The sequence below is a fragment of the Cicer arietinum genome, chromosome 3, assembly GCF_000331145.2.
Source record: "Cicer arietinum cultivar CDC Frontier isolate Library 1 chromosome 3, Cicar.CDCFrontier_v2.0, whole genome shotgun sequence".
NCBI lineage: Eukaryota > Viridiplantae > Streptophyta > Magnoliopsida > Fabales > Fabaceae > Cicer > Cicer arietinum.
Genome location: NC_021162.2, coordinates 76,548,710 through 76,563,575, shown reverse-complemented (window position 1 = coordinate 76,563,575; position 14,866 = coordinate 76,548,710). Strand labels below are relative to the sequence as shown.

The 14,866-nt window shown below is 29.1% G+C and overlaps 1 protein-coding gene across 3 annotated transcripts; it reads right to left on the bottom strand.

The window, feature by feature from the left end:
* Positions 1–11,088: 11,088 nt before the first annotated feature.
* On the bottom strand, positions 11,089–13,580 carry LOC101502852 (uncharacterized). 3 transcript variants are annotated; one of them, XM_073365620.1, is made up of 4 exons: positions 13,463–13,580; positions 13,264–13,376; positions 12,593–13,034; positions 11,089–12,427 (listed from the first exon to the last, which is right to left on the bottom strand). In XM_073365620.1, the coding sequence occupies exons 3-4, from the start codon at positions 12,690–12,692 to the stop codon at positions 11,328–11,330; spliced, it is 1,200 nt and encodes a 399-aa protein (XP_073221721.1). In that variant the 5' UTR covers positions 12,693–13,034; positions 13,264–13,376; positions 13,463–13,580; the 3' UTR covers positions 11,089–11,327. The 3 variants fall into 3 exon arrangements, with proteins under 3 accessions (XP_073221721.1, XP_027188107.1, XP_004494887.1); XM_027332306.2 differs by lacking the exon at positions 13,463–13,580 and having other exon boundaries at positions 12,593–12,718; positions 12,891–13,034; positions 13,264–13,430; XM_004494830.4 differs by lacking the exon at positions 13,463–13,580 and having other exon boundaries at positions 12,593–12,718; positions 12,967–13,034; positions 13,264–13,430.
* Positions 13,581–14,866: the final 1,286 nt, after the last annotated feature.

Sequence of the window (14,866 nt, the reverse complement as noted above, 5' to 3'; positions counted from 1 at the left end):
GAGACATGAGGATGAGGCCAATTGTTGAAGAATGAAGATCGCCGATCGATGATAGGCTTTGAGCAAGCAATGAAGCCTCCCCTGAGGAATTATCTCATAGTCATAGTCACTTTTGGGTAGTGCAGTGACATCTCAAACTGCCTAATATTATTATACCTTTCTTCTGCTATATATATTATTTTGCCCCACCAACGATCCATATTTCCCTCGTCTCTATATGTAATCTTATTGTATCTATTTATAACAATTATTTAATATCTATATATAGGGGTTATATAGGAAGAGAAAGAGAAGGTACAATTAATTTGTGGTAAATTCTCGGGATGCCCATGAAAATAAGTTGCTATCTATTAACAAGTATCAGAGTGTTCACTATTCTCCTCCTTAAAAGATGAAATTGTACTTAATCATCATCGAATATATAATTTATTTTTAATTTAGACAGAAGTCTAAATGTAAATGAGGTTAAATAAAATAAATTTTGTTTAATCATCCATTTTTATGAATATTAAGTTAAAATGTCAAATACGGTTAAAAAAAAGAATGTCAACTACAACTAAAAAAAAGAATAAATTTTTCAAATGTCATTTAAAGTTAAAAAATTAATGATTTTCTTTTAGAAGGTCAATTAAGGTTAAACAAAAGAATTAATTTTGTAAAATATTAATTAGATTAATTATAAAAAATAATAAATATATTAAAAAAATTGATATTGTTGTAAAACTTTAATAAATTTTAATCTTAGAATTTAATCAACAATCTCGTATTGCCCTATTGCACGTCTTCAATATTTGTTTTTACTATATTTTAATATGTAAATTGAAGATTCACTTATAATAATTTATTGGAAACTCATCACATTTATTTACTAGAGTTTTGGTAATTTAATTTTGTCATTGTTTTTTGTATTAAGAAAAATAGATATTAAATTAGAGATAAAATACTAAAGTGTTGATAAAAAAATTGTAATTGAGAAAAAAATAATAATTCAATATATATTTTCTCAAAAAAATATTGAGCTAAAAAAAATACAATAAAATAATTGCAGGTTTTGAGGAGTGTTCTTAAAACTTAGATCTACAGAAAGTGTTTTGAACGTGACCATTTATTGTTTTAATATTTTTTTAGTAAAAAATTTAATAATAAATAAACTATGCATATCATAGGATAGAAATGTATTTTGAATTTAAAATTTTAGGACATGGTTCCTAGAGGATATATAAGTGGAAAAATTTATTTTGAATTTAAGGTTTTCCTTGGACATAGCTCCTAAAGAATATTTAAGAGAAAAAATATTTTTAGTTTAAAGTTTTTTCAAGACATAGTTCTTCGGAAATGTTTTTTCTCAATTTTCCTAATATAACTCAATCCCTCTTCCATAATTTATTATTTTTTGAAAATTTTCATATATTTATTGTTTTTAGTAGCTTCTAAAAAAACATTTTTTATGATTGATTTTTTTATGATAAACAAATATAAAATTATTTTTAATTTTTAAAAATGTTTAAATAATAATTTTTAAATTATTAAATATAAAATTACTTTGTTCACAATGTGTAACTAATCGGCGCTAACTCATTGTATTTGAAAAGGAATTTCAAGCTAGAATATTGCCACCTTCTCATAAATGTTTTTTTTATTTGACGGGGATAAATTTTTAAGATAGAGAAAATTAACAAAAACAGAAGAAGTGGCCCTTCGTTGTTCGATTGATCAGTCTTCTTCATTTTTTGACATTGGAGAAATGACATAATTGATTTTTTTGACAAATTTGTCGGTTATGTAAATATAAAAGTAAAACATGTTTTCAAAATTTATTGATTTTTGTGTATTTAATTTTTTTTTTAAGTTTAAATTTTATTTTTTTAATATAAAGTTTTTAATTTTGTACTTCTAACAAGTGTGTTAAGGCCACACATTAAAATACTTTTTTTTTTGTTCACACTTAACTAACTATCATGCATTTTCTCTTTGATTCATCTGGCTTTTAACGTCAACGTTGTCATTTCATGCTTAGACGGTTCGATTGGACATCAATGTTTCTACATTTTAAACAGAATAATTTAAAAAGTTCTAACAATATACCAAAATATGCTCTTACCCCCACAAACAGCTCATTGAACTATTTTCATTTTACCCTTAAGTTTTAACAAATAAATTAAAAAGTTTCAATTTTTTCATTTACCTAAAATTCTGAAACTGAGTGAGGCCGGGTGCGAATTCATAACTTCCGTCAATTTCAAAAAGTAATTTTTGAAACACATTTTTTTGTAGAAATTTCAAAGTAAGAAATTGTTAGATTAATTATTTAAAGGTTATAAGTTTTGATTTTCAATTTCTCTAAAAAAATTATTTGAACAATAATCCTTCATTAAATTAAGTCTATTATTATAAGCTAACTCATCTGTATCTTATAATTTTTAATGATGTTTTTGTAGTTATATTTAAAATATTATAAAACTTTATCTTACAAAGATAATTATTTTTTAAATTTTAATATAATATTAACTACTTTTTTTTTTATCATATTATCTAATTAAATATTACTCAGCATTTCTAAATTAATACGTTCTTCTTTGCATTAACGATAATAATAAATATACCGACATTAATAACTCAATAAAAGTATTATTATTTCTCTATCATTTACATAATAAAAAATGATATTTAATTGCAAAACTAATATTTTATACACCATTAAAAGAGTCATTAAATTTAAAATATTTTTTGATAAATGTGTCGCTTATTGAATATGGTAGTATTATTATTTTTGGGTAGATAGAACATAGAAGTATGTTTAGAGGCGTTATTAAGAGTTTTTGAGTAAAATTAAAATCGGTGTTCCACAACACAAGCTTTGTCACATAACCCAAACACAATATTGTGTTACCAAATGAATGATATATAGTTTTGTTTGATATAAGTGAAACGTCAATCCTGCCTGGCACCCCAATTTTCTCGACATCAATTATCATTCTCCCCCTGTCCCCCCCTCTCTCTCTTTTTATTTTTATTTTTGTATATGAACATATGCATAAACTGAACGTATGTGATTACTATTTTCATTTTGTGCGGCAGTAGCAGGTTTATAACTTTTCCTGAATGTGAAGAGTGAAAACTAGCTTTAACCCTTTGGTTTTGATAATGTATGCTATTCTAGATTAATGATTGCATCTTCTTATATATGAATTCTCATCTTAATAGCTCAATGAAAATGAATTAAGGAATTAAGCAACATGTAGTTGAGTCGTGAATAAGATTGGATCAGGCGATGGACAATCAAATTAAGACTTTTGGCAATGGCTTAAGATTATATCTATCGAGACAATATTTTATGCCTGATTTTTTCTTATAGGAAAAAATAAAAAATAAAATTAGCTTACTTACTTAGTGCTCCTGTCATGAGGATCATTTTGTAGCTTTCTCTTTATGCCAATTCAAGTGTTCCAATAGATCTCATGATCAATAAATATAGGAATTTCCTCTATGTTTCCTTTCATTCCCTCTCCTCCCTTCTCCGCTAATTTCCAAAGAAAGTGTTAAGAAAGAAAAGAACAAAAGAAACAATATATTTCTCTCTTTATTAAAAATATATATTTCGTTCTTCCTCTTTCGATCTCAAATATTAATAGTAAAAAAGTTTTTTATGATCTTAAATATATATATATAAAATTTAGCTAATTCTATTATATTGAATACTACAATTTCTATAATAGCCTTTTAATTTATGTAGATTTTATTTTTAGATTTATTGTATTTTTAGTCATGTAATATGATAGAAGTTTTATTTTAACCTTTGTAAAATTATTATTTTTTAATTATATCCCTGTAATTTGATATTATCCTACTTTTAGTCTTAAATGAAAATTTATACTTAAGTTGATTATAACTTTTTTAATAAATTAATAATTGTTTTCTAAATCAAAAAATTAAAAAATAATAAATTAAAAAAAGTTATAACAAGTAAAACTAGATTTTGTCTATAGTACTACAAGAGTCAAAACAAAAGCACATCAAACTTTTTTATTTTTCAATAACTCATGCAACAAGTTCCTATAAAAGGCAACTTAAAAAAATATAATAAATTTTTGTTAACATTTTAAAAAATTAAATAAACTCAACTATTTTTTGAAAGAGTATGAATTTTTATTTTTGTTGTTTATATAATTGATTTGATAGAGTATTTTTCATGAAGGTGTTGAAAAGAATATATGAAAAGAAGACAAAAAAAATATATATATAAGAGGTAAGAGTGGTCCAAAATTCGATAATAATTTTTCTTTTAATTAATTACTAAATAGTAATATTTGTATATTAAAAAAAGGTGTACTATATGCTTATTAACACAAAGCGGCTCAAATTGCACATATATAGAAAAGAAGTAGATGGATGAATATAATAGGTGAATGTCATTATTAATACATGGAATGGGTTGCGGGGGACACTCGAATGGAAATGAAATCAAGAGCATCCATCAATCCATCACGTAACGTCAAAAAGTAACGACAAATTAAGGTGACACTCCCACCAGAGAAGCTTCGTACGTTGTACATAGATTATTACATTCTCTTGTTCCTTTCAAATTTGATGCAATAAAACCAAAATGGACAAAACAAAATCATGAAATTACTTTCTATGTGCGTTGTCACTTTTATTCATTCTAAATTTATTAATTATTAAGAAATTATAATAAAAAAGTAATAATTTTACTAAATTATCCTTATTAATAATTAATGTATTTTTATTATCATAAATATAAAGTAAAATATAATATTTTAAAAATAATATATATATTAATATTAATTAAAATAATATATCAGTGGTTCAGGAGACATCATATCTTTCTTTATATTTGTTTAGATAGTAAATTTTTGTGGTTTGTAGAAGTTGTTTATTACATATATATCATTTCTTTTTAGGGTTTCATACATTTATTTGTTTTGTTGTTATTTTTATTCATCTTACTTCATCTCCTTTGTAATGGATGAGTTGCACTCTCTTTTATTATGTGTTATATATATCTCTTTGTCATTAAAATAAAAAATAACAATTAGAAAGAAGAAAAATCCTACAGTAAAATTAATATTTATTTTAGTACAAATAATTTTTAATTAAGTGACACTCTTTAGGAAAAAGATATAATAATTAATTAATTAATTAAGCACAAGGCATGGTTGTGGGAGCCATCCTATAGTTAGCTAGATGAATAGCCAAACTAGTTTGTGTGCATTTTGAATAGAAGTCGGCGAACATCTTCTTTTTCACTAGAGCACGTTAGCCAACCAATCCAGCTACCAATTAAAGGTTGTTTCAAATTAAATATTACTTTTGAGTTATATATTCTTATAAAAATATAATTAATTTTGTTGATTTTAATGGTAAAATTAATATTATTTATATAATTAAATAATAAATGTTTATTAATATCTTAAAGTGACAATTTATTTGTTTTAGAGGAAAATACAAATGAGACATTTAATCTAATATACATATAATAATTATTTGTGTATATAACTTTTATATTTAAATATTATAAATTTGTATACAATAATACAAGTCGAAGTTTTTTTCTTTATCTCTCATTTTGTATGACATCACCAACAATCAAACATATGTATCTCAAATATTTTAGTATTTGTGTATGTTGGGATGGATGATAATATATATATATACCGGACCACCGTGTATCCATCATGAACTTTGATCCCAGCTAGTAGCTATAGCTAGTTAGCTCCATGTCTGTGGAATATATATATGATCATATATATATATATATGGTCCTCCTCATCTTAACCTCCCAATTAATGTGCATGCATCGATCTTATCTTATCCCTTATTTTAATGGATTTTGTTTGTGTTTTTGAGACACTTTTGAAGAACTTTAAAAGTAAATATTTAATTTGAAAATACAGATTTTTGTTAAACATATGGAAAGGCAGGAAAAACTAATTTATCTTTAATTCTTCTTCTCCCTAATATCGATGAATGGTCCTGCATGTGCATGCTTTTATAATAAAATGGTGAAGTCCTCAGTCCTCAAACTCCAACGCTGGCTGACTCACTGTACTTTCTCTCGTTGGATTGAAGCATGTAGCGTTACGCTAAGAAACTAGATAGTGTGTATAGTGAGATGGATCGATCGATGTGGTCCAAATTTGTATAGACACCCAATTGATCTTATATATATTTTTTCATGTTGATTAATGAAAGGGTTGATCGATCGTTATGAATAGAATGAGTGAAGAACAAGTACTACTTCTGCCAACTTTATCGTAAATAAATTAAAATGCATCCCCCCATCCTCCTATCCTCTTAATTTTATTACCCCCTAACGTCTACTACTTTTATAGGGTGGGGACCCTTCTTCTAACCACACTACTTCATCCAACTCTCCATATTTCCATTATACTTCATTTATTATATACCTTTTTTTTTTATTCCAATTCAATCCTTGTTTTTCACTATATGTTCAACTTCAAGGAAATATTCCTAAGATTAGAGTTATTCATCAACAATATTGCTTTTTATGTTTTGGGGATTCAAACTCATCAACACTTGTTATATATGTACTTGTCCCATGGTAATAAAAGTTTGGAAATTTATTACTTATCAGTGTCCGGTAGTTGTGACGTTTTGGTTCATCAACTTGGTTATCAAGGGTAAACATGCTTACATGCTTTCTCACTTAGTTTAGTTTGCAACTTCTTCGTGCATTTTATTCAATGGAAAATGTGCAACAAAAACATAGTATTTTCGGATCAGTGGAATAACTCATTATCTTGTTTACAAAATCTATGAATGCAATCTTCTATAGATCATAAGTGATATTTAACTTTCTTTCAATTAAGACATTAATTAAGATAAAAATTAGAGAATAATGATAACATCATAAATTATGATAATCATAAGTTCAAATATTCTTTCCTGTCATAAATTAGACTTTCCACAATTGACTTAAGAATTAGTTTTAATAGAATAGAATATATTCAAATGACCTAAACTATACATATCTTGAGGAGCGTGTTTTTTTTTTAATAAAAAAGAACTTATTAAAACGGAGTCCAAATGGTAAACTTGCCTATTACATCTGAACCAATTTAAGCATAGCTACTTGAATTCATACACAATGATCATGAATTCAAACAACAATCTAAATAGTTTCCAAACTGATTTTCTTTCCAACTTTCACATGAACAAACCCCAAACATGATACGGTAACATAAAAAAAAAGTAATAACAAAAGCAATATATCACATGAAATATTATTTCTTAAAAATGATTAATATTGTTATTACTTCTAGTCTTTTTATTGTGATGTTGTTGTACACTCCTACAAATATCAATTTCTCTGTATCTCTCTCTATTATTAATCTATCACATCCATCACTTATCTCTCTTCTATCTTTCTTAAAATGTAATAATTACATTTTGGATGTACCAGAATTATTTTTTATAAGAAATAATTGAGTTATAATTTGGTCAACAAGAATTGATGTATCTAGTTCATATTATAATTTGGTCAATAAAATTTGATGTATTTGATCTATAATATAAATAAAATACATCAAATTTTATTGACCAAATATGTTAATAGTCTATTAAAACAAACTCTAAATTATATTTAATGACACGTCACACACTTATGTGTCACATCATGATATTTGTGCTACATCACTTATATTCTCAGGTGGCACATCTCATATGCTTCTATAATTCATCTTGCATCTTCTATTTCTCTATTTAGTTTTTGCATCTCACACATCATATATATATATATATATATATACACACACACACACACATACACACACATTGAGTACCCACACACAAAATGAAATCTTGAAAGTAATTCTATTATCTTCAAAAATGTGAGATTATGTAACCTATTCGGTGACTTGTTCAATTATGTCAAAGTTTATGCTTAGATAATTTTCTTTCTCCACTTAATTTTATACATCTTTTTTTTTATCTATGTCTTTCAGTTCTAATCTAATATATATGGACAACTCAATTTATTTTGATTTAGGTATTTTCTCACTACTTTATATCTTAAAATTTTCTCATATTTCAATATGTTTACGCTAGGTATTTTTTTAACTTTTTCATAAAAATTATTTGTTTTTCTTAAACTAATATTATTTTGGACTCGTTGAATACTTTTGAATTCTCAAACCTACAAAATGATTTTTCATAACTGAACTTTAGCATTTTCAATTTTTTTTTATTTTTTTTAGTTTTTTAGTTCAACTATAAATAATGAATAATTGAACTTAGACAAGTACTAAAGTTCACTTTAGCAATGAACTTATAATGTCAATTATCATAGCAAATTTGTTTTGCTAGCATTTTGACAATAAACACCAATCCAATGGCATATGGGAACATGACTTCACAAAGTTTTGTTTACAAGACAAGATAACTCCTGATCAACAAAATAAAAAAGAAGAAATAACATACAATTAAGAAAAAAGTTAAAATTAAAGTTATAAGTCAATTATCTCCGGCAAAAATAATTTGAGTGACTATTTACTTGTATTAGTACTGGTATATGCGATGATATATGAGTGGAGGGATATACATATTCCTTTAAAAAGTGAAAGCAGTTACACATGATGTTAATTATAGTGAGAGAACAGCCCCTTTCCCAAGAATAAGCATGTATACATACAAAGTCTGGTTTTGGGTGATGCTTTTAATTTTGCCTTCTGCATATAAATAAACCACAACTAGCAAACATTGATGAAAAGCAGATGGACGTGATTAAAATGAATGTACCACATACGGTCTACATGATATGACCTATATTCCATGCACTTAACCTTGGGTTAATTGGGCCAAAACAATAACAACCTAAACTAACAAAAGCCTACTATTCTCTTTGAATCTCAGTTGATGAGTCCAATTATTCTCTTAATCATGGTTGTATATATGTGCAATTCCAATTGTCTGCACTATACAACATGCATGCTTTACAGAATATCATAAGGTGGATATATATTATAGAGACAAAACTCCCTTCATTTCTCAAAAGAAATTAAATCTCCTTGTGTCTTTCTCTCTTAATTAAACTTTTATCTCATTTAATACTAAATGTTTTATATATATTTTCTATCAGTTTCAAGATGAGTTGGTGGATATTGACAATACCGAAGGGTTGGAGTTATACGGCACTCTTTGCAGAGCTCTTGTCGGTGGAAGGGCTATCGAAGGATGGTTTGGAGAAGTTGTGCACCACCAAAACGCAAGAAGCTCGTACGACGCAAGCTTATTAGAGAGATAGGTGCATCTATGTGTGTTTTTTGTGGACCTGCACAAGAGCCGGTGACAAAGCTTTTAGTTAGGATTTTTCATCGCAAGTTTGGTAAAAATAAAAAAATAAAAATTGTAGGTGACCTGGGTGGTTGACACCATTTATGAATGTGTATCACACCCCTTCTATTGTTTGCTCTGAAAGTATACTTTGGTGTGGTTTGTGATCTCTACATGTACTTAGTTATCTTTGATAGTGTGCAACAGTTTTGCAGTTTTCGCTAACAAAATTATTTATTTGTTGCAATCATTAGTTGTATTAGATTTCATTGTTAGCCAATTTTGTTTTTTCTTAAGTTTGAATTTTGACTCCCTTATTGGTTTATGTTGTAATGGGTTTGAGTACTTGTTGTAATCCTATTGTATTATATAATCTTTTGCTATTAAAAAAATATGTAGTATATATATTGTTGATAATTGATTGATATCTTGAGATATCAAGTTTCTTTCCATTTAATTGGCATTTTAATTCTTTATATTTGATTTGGAGTATTTATGTGAAAAACTAATTAATATTTCTTGTAATTTGAAAAGGATCCTATATAAAGGGTTGCAGTTTTTTAATTATTATCAAATCAACAATAATGTTTGTAAATTTATATTCCCCAACACACATATTTAACACATCATTTTATCTCCATATCTCTTTTAATTATTAAATCATCAATTTATGATCAGCATCAACTTTTATTTTTTTCTCTTTCAAAGTATATATAGACCTATATGACGTGTACAACAAACATATTCCTTATCAAAGTTTAGATACACTGATACTTATTAAAGCAATTCCATACCCTAAAAAATATAGCTCCATCTCTCTAAAGTTTACAAAACTCTTGATTATATGTGCATTTCCAAAAGTGTTAGCTAGCTACTATTATTACAATGACCATACATAAGGGTAAAATTTAAAAAAAGTGTATAGATATAATTGAATTGGCAATTAAGAAGCAGAAGATTAGTTAATGAAACTTGAAAGATAAGAAGAATTTAAATGAAGGGAGTAAATGAAGTACTGAAATCTCCATAGGTCTAGAATGATGATAGGCATCAGAGATATATGGTAGTATTAGAAATAAACAGTGCATTGAATCCGGTGCAAGTATATAAAAATAAATAAGCATTAAAATTGAATTAGAAATAGGTAGGGAGGATACTTACTCTTTAAAAAAGGATCCACACAGTTGTTAAACATGTTTGTGAGCAGTGGCGATCAAGACAAGAAGGTGACTGCTGAAAATGAGAGAAGACAAAAAGGTTTCATTCAAAATGAGATAGAGAGAGAGAGAGAGAGAGAGTGATTAATAATAAATGCATGATACAAAGCTAGCAAGGATCGAGCTTGAATGAATGAATGAATATACAACAAAAAAAAGAGTAATTTTGATTTGACAGCTGGACAAAATAACAACCTTCTGGTCCTGCTGATCTGCAAAGCGCAAATGTGTAACGATGGCGCAGGTAGCAGAAGCAGAAGCAGATGCAGATGCAGATGCAGATGCAGAAGCAGCAGACAGAAGTGTTGTGAACGACATCAACCCAACAAGCCTAACTGAAACATTAGATCGAGGATACAATACAATACAACAAACCAACAAGCTTTTCTGTCTATCATTAAATGCACTGAACGCTATTGTTGATACAATACAATACAAAAAATAAATTATACTAGCTAGCTAGTATATATATATTATATATATATTTAAGATTCTGGATCACTTGAATTAATTAACGCTTTAAAAGGTAGTACTAGTATGAAGAAGGTAAAGATGATGCGAATAAAATAAAATAAAATAAAATAAATTAAGAAGAAAAAAGCTTGGGGGCTGATTGTTGAAATATGTATCCAAAATAAAAAGAAAAAATAAAAATGGTGCAAAAGAGAATGTAGGAAGCTAGGTAGCCTGGACAAATTAAAGTAGCCCAACTAACAAACTTGGAAACAAAATGATGCCAATTTCTTTCTTTCTTTCTTTCTTTCTTCCTGGCTGCCTGCCTGCCTGCTGCCTGCCTGCCAGTTAGTTTCTTTGGTGGCGATACTGCGAATTTGAGGGATCCAAATCAAACAGCACTGAAGTTTCCCCTCTCTCATCTCCAGACCCAGACATTGTTGTTGTTGACACGTGTGCTGCTGCTGAAGATGATGACGATGATGCGCCACATTCCATGTTCACCCCAAATAGCCTCAACCGTTTTCCTCCTGTATTGCCGCCACCGCGGTGGTGATGAGCAACCGGTACAGAATCAATTATCATATTATTATTATTATTCCCTTGTTGTTGCCCCGTTGTTGATGGTGACGTCAGATAGTAGAATTGATCGGGAGGAGCAGGTGCAGGGTAGTGGTTGCGGTGTGGTTGGGGTTGAAGGGTATAGAAATTATTAGTGTTGTTGAGATGTTGATAATTAGGAGGAAGCGTGGCGTAATTAGGAGGAGGGTGGGAAGAGTATAATGATCTTGAAGATGATGAGTAGTGATGCGGTGGAAGATAGAAAGGAACTGTGATGAGCGAGGTATTGGAATTTGGATATGGATATTGATATTGATATTGATATTGATAGTTTGGAGGGAGAAGTGGATGATGATAGTGAGAGTGTGAGTGTGAGTGTGAGTTAGACCTTGGCCTCCAATCTATGTACAACCTATGTCTGTACAATTGAGCACGCCCACGGTGGAATGAAACAATGTCACCTGCTTCCAATTTCTTCTCCTTAACAAAACGGCTCCATCCTTTTGTCATCACATAACTTTGGCTACTATTCCAATAAGAATACCTAAACCTCCACATCTTCCCATTCCGATCTTCGAAATTCAGAAGTAGACCTTTCTCGTTCGATGAAGAATCCAGTGGAAAGTACTTTTCTGCGTGCTGCTTTGGTATCACAAGTCTGTTCAGTTTCCCTACGTCACTCGGCGTCACCACTTTGTCAAACATGTGCTCTTTCTCCACTATTATTTCTTCTTCTTCTTCCTCCTCCTCCTCCCTGCACTTGCTCTTGCTCCCTCCCAGTCTCAACTCCATCATATCTACCTCCTCCTCCTCTTCCTCTTGCTGCTGCTCATTTCCCACATCTTCTTCCTGCTGCTGCTGCTGCTGCAACTTCTCTAACTGTAACCCTAACCAATTGGATATCATCAAATCAATCAATCAATCAATATAAACTTCTTATGTGGATCTCATCCCTATTTTATTAAATTCAATTCAATTACCTTACAATAAGTAATTAATGATTTGCAAGTAGCTAGCTACCTAGATGCATGAAATTAATTAATACTACTTACTGCTTTCTTCTCCTGTGATTGCGATTATTTCTTCTTCCTCTTCCTCTTCTTCCCTGCTATCCCCAGAATACCCTTTCAATCCTTGCATCAACTCCATCATCAAAATAATTCTCTTTCTGTAACCGACTGGAATAATTAAAAGGAATCAAATATTGATCACAATATATAGAGAGAGCCGTGGGGGAATAGAATAATTAAAAAATAAAATTGAGAAGAAATGGAAAAATGAGAATTAAAAGGAAAAATATTAAGGTAAAATGAAAGCTTGCCAAGAAAGAGGAAGAGGAAGATATTTTACCCGGATTGTAACAGAAAATAAAAAATAAAGCAAATAGAGGAGCGCGCGCAGGTGTGGCTAATTAATTAACTCTTACCAAATTAAAAGAGTGGATGCCTAATTGGTATTGGTATTGTAATTGAGCATAGAGCTCCAATTAAAACCCTAAACAAAAGAGAAAAAGACATGAATTAGTCAAGTTGTGGTTATATATACATACAGTTGACCTCACTCATCACCTACAAAACAAATGAATGAGAGTAGTGATAAAGAAGGTGCTGCTGCTGCTACTGCTACTAGTAGCTAGGGTGGGGAGAAAAAAGTCATGTTATGTTTGGTTTTGGCTAACAAGTTTAGTTTAGTTTAGTTATCTCAAGGGAAGCTAGCTAGCTACCTTCTTTAATTATAACTAGGAATTAAGCATGCTAGCTATGCTACTTTTCTTTTCTTGCAACCCTCCCAGTTTCATTCCATTCCTTTCCTTCCTTCCTTTCCTTCCTTTCCTTCCTTCAAAAGAGAGAGAGAGATAGAAAGAGAATGAATGAATGAATTATGAATTATGAAAGGTAGATAGATAGGTTTACTACACTTACGTGGGGGCCATGAGTAATGTAGCTATAGTGCTCATGTGAGCAACTTGTCCTTTTCATCCTATTTCCTATGTATATCTAATAATCTCTAAAACAAAACCCCAGTTGCTTACACAACCAAACACCTTAACTCTCTTACTTATTACTACTTACTTCAATTTCTACTCCTATCAAAATAAAATTAATTAAAAGCAAAAGAATAGGGCAATGATCGATATATTATAATATTTCTCTATATACAGAGAGAAGATAGGGTGTCCACTTATATTTTTGACTTTAGTGTCATTGATTGTGTGGATGGTCCCCAACAGTAGAGAAACGAAATTAAGGAAAAGCAAATACCAAAACTATGAGAAAATTAAAACAGACCACCCTGCACTGCAGGCGCTATCCTGTTGTTATTGTTATTGTTACTGCTTCTCTCTACATAACATTTCCTACCCTTACCTAATTCCAATAATTCCTTCCCAATTCATTTTCATTTTCCTAATCGAATTCTACAATTCCTATTCTTGAACCGCTACTCTCTCTAGGGCCAATTTTTTAATTTTATCATTTTATATTTTATATTTTTTAAAAGAGAAAAAATAATATAAACTAATTCATTTATGGTCCTCATTATTTTTTTAACGACAAAACTAACTTATTTAAATACTCCATAACTTGCAGTCACAACAAGTCATGCCAAGTCAGAAAATGTTACCAACATTAAAATTAATACATGACGTCAAACTCTTAAAAATATTATTCTCGAGGCATAATATAATAATCATGACATCTTAATTAGATTGATATTATTTACAGCAACTAAATGAATTTATTAATAAAACAAAAAACAATAAGTAGAATAAAACATCTTGGGGGTTAGATCAAAACTCAAACAAAAGTGTTGTGTAAATGAAATAATAGCAAGAGTAACCACTCGCGTCACAACTAATGAAAATAGAATACAATAACTTTAAAATAAAGTGTTCAAAATATCACTTGAAATATGTAGTATGCAAATTTATCAACACATTGATTACCTTTTCTTTATATATAAAACACAGTAAAAGAAAAACTCTTCACAATATTTGAACAATTGAGCGAGCAATTCCTTAACTATTATTAAGGGACAATATAAGAGGACCTAAAAGCTAAAACAACCAACTATGAGTCATTTTCAACGAAAGTCACTTCCAACCTCTCAAAGAAGCAATTTCAATGGATGTTGTAACACCAATAAGTTCAGTCAGAAAAGCAAAAGTAATAGAGATTAACAATGTATATGAGAAGTTTAATCCAAGCAAGACCAAGTTCTATTTTCTATCAAATTAATTTTTTGGTTAGTTACGAAATGTGGGAGTTATCCCCATTGAATGCATGTTGCTTACTTCTTGCTGGTGCGATTCCTAATGGTAGGAAAGT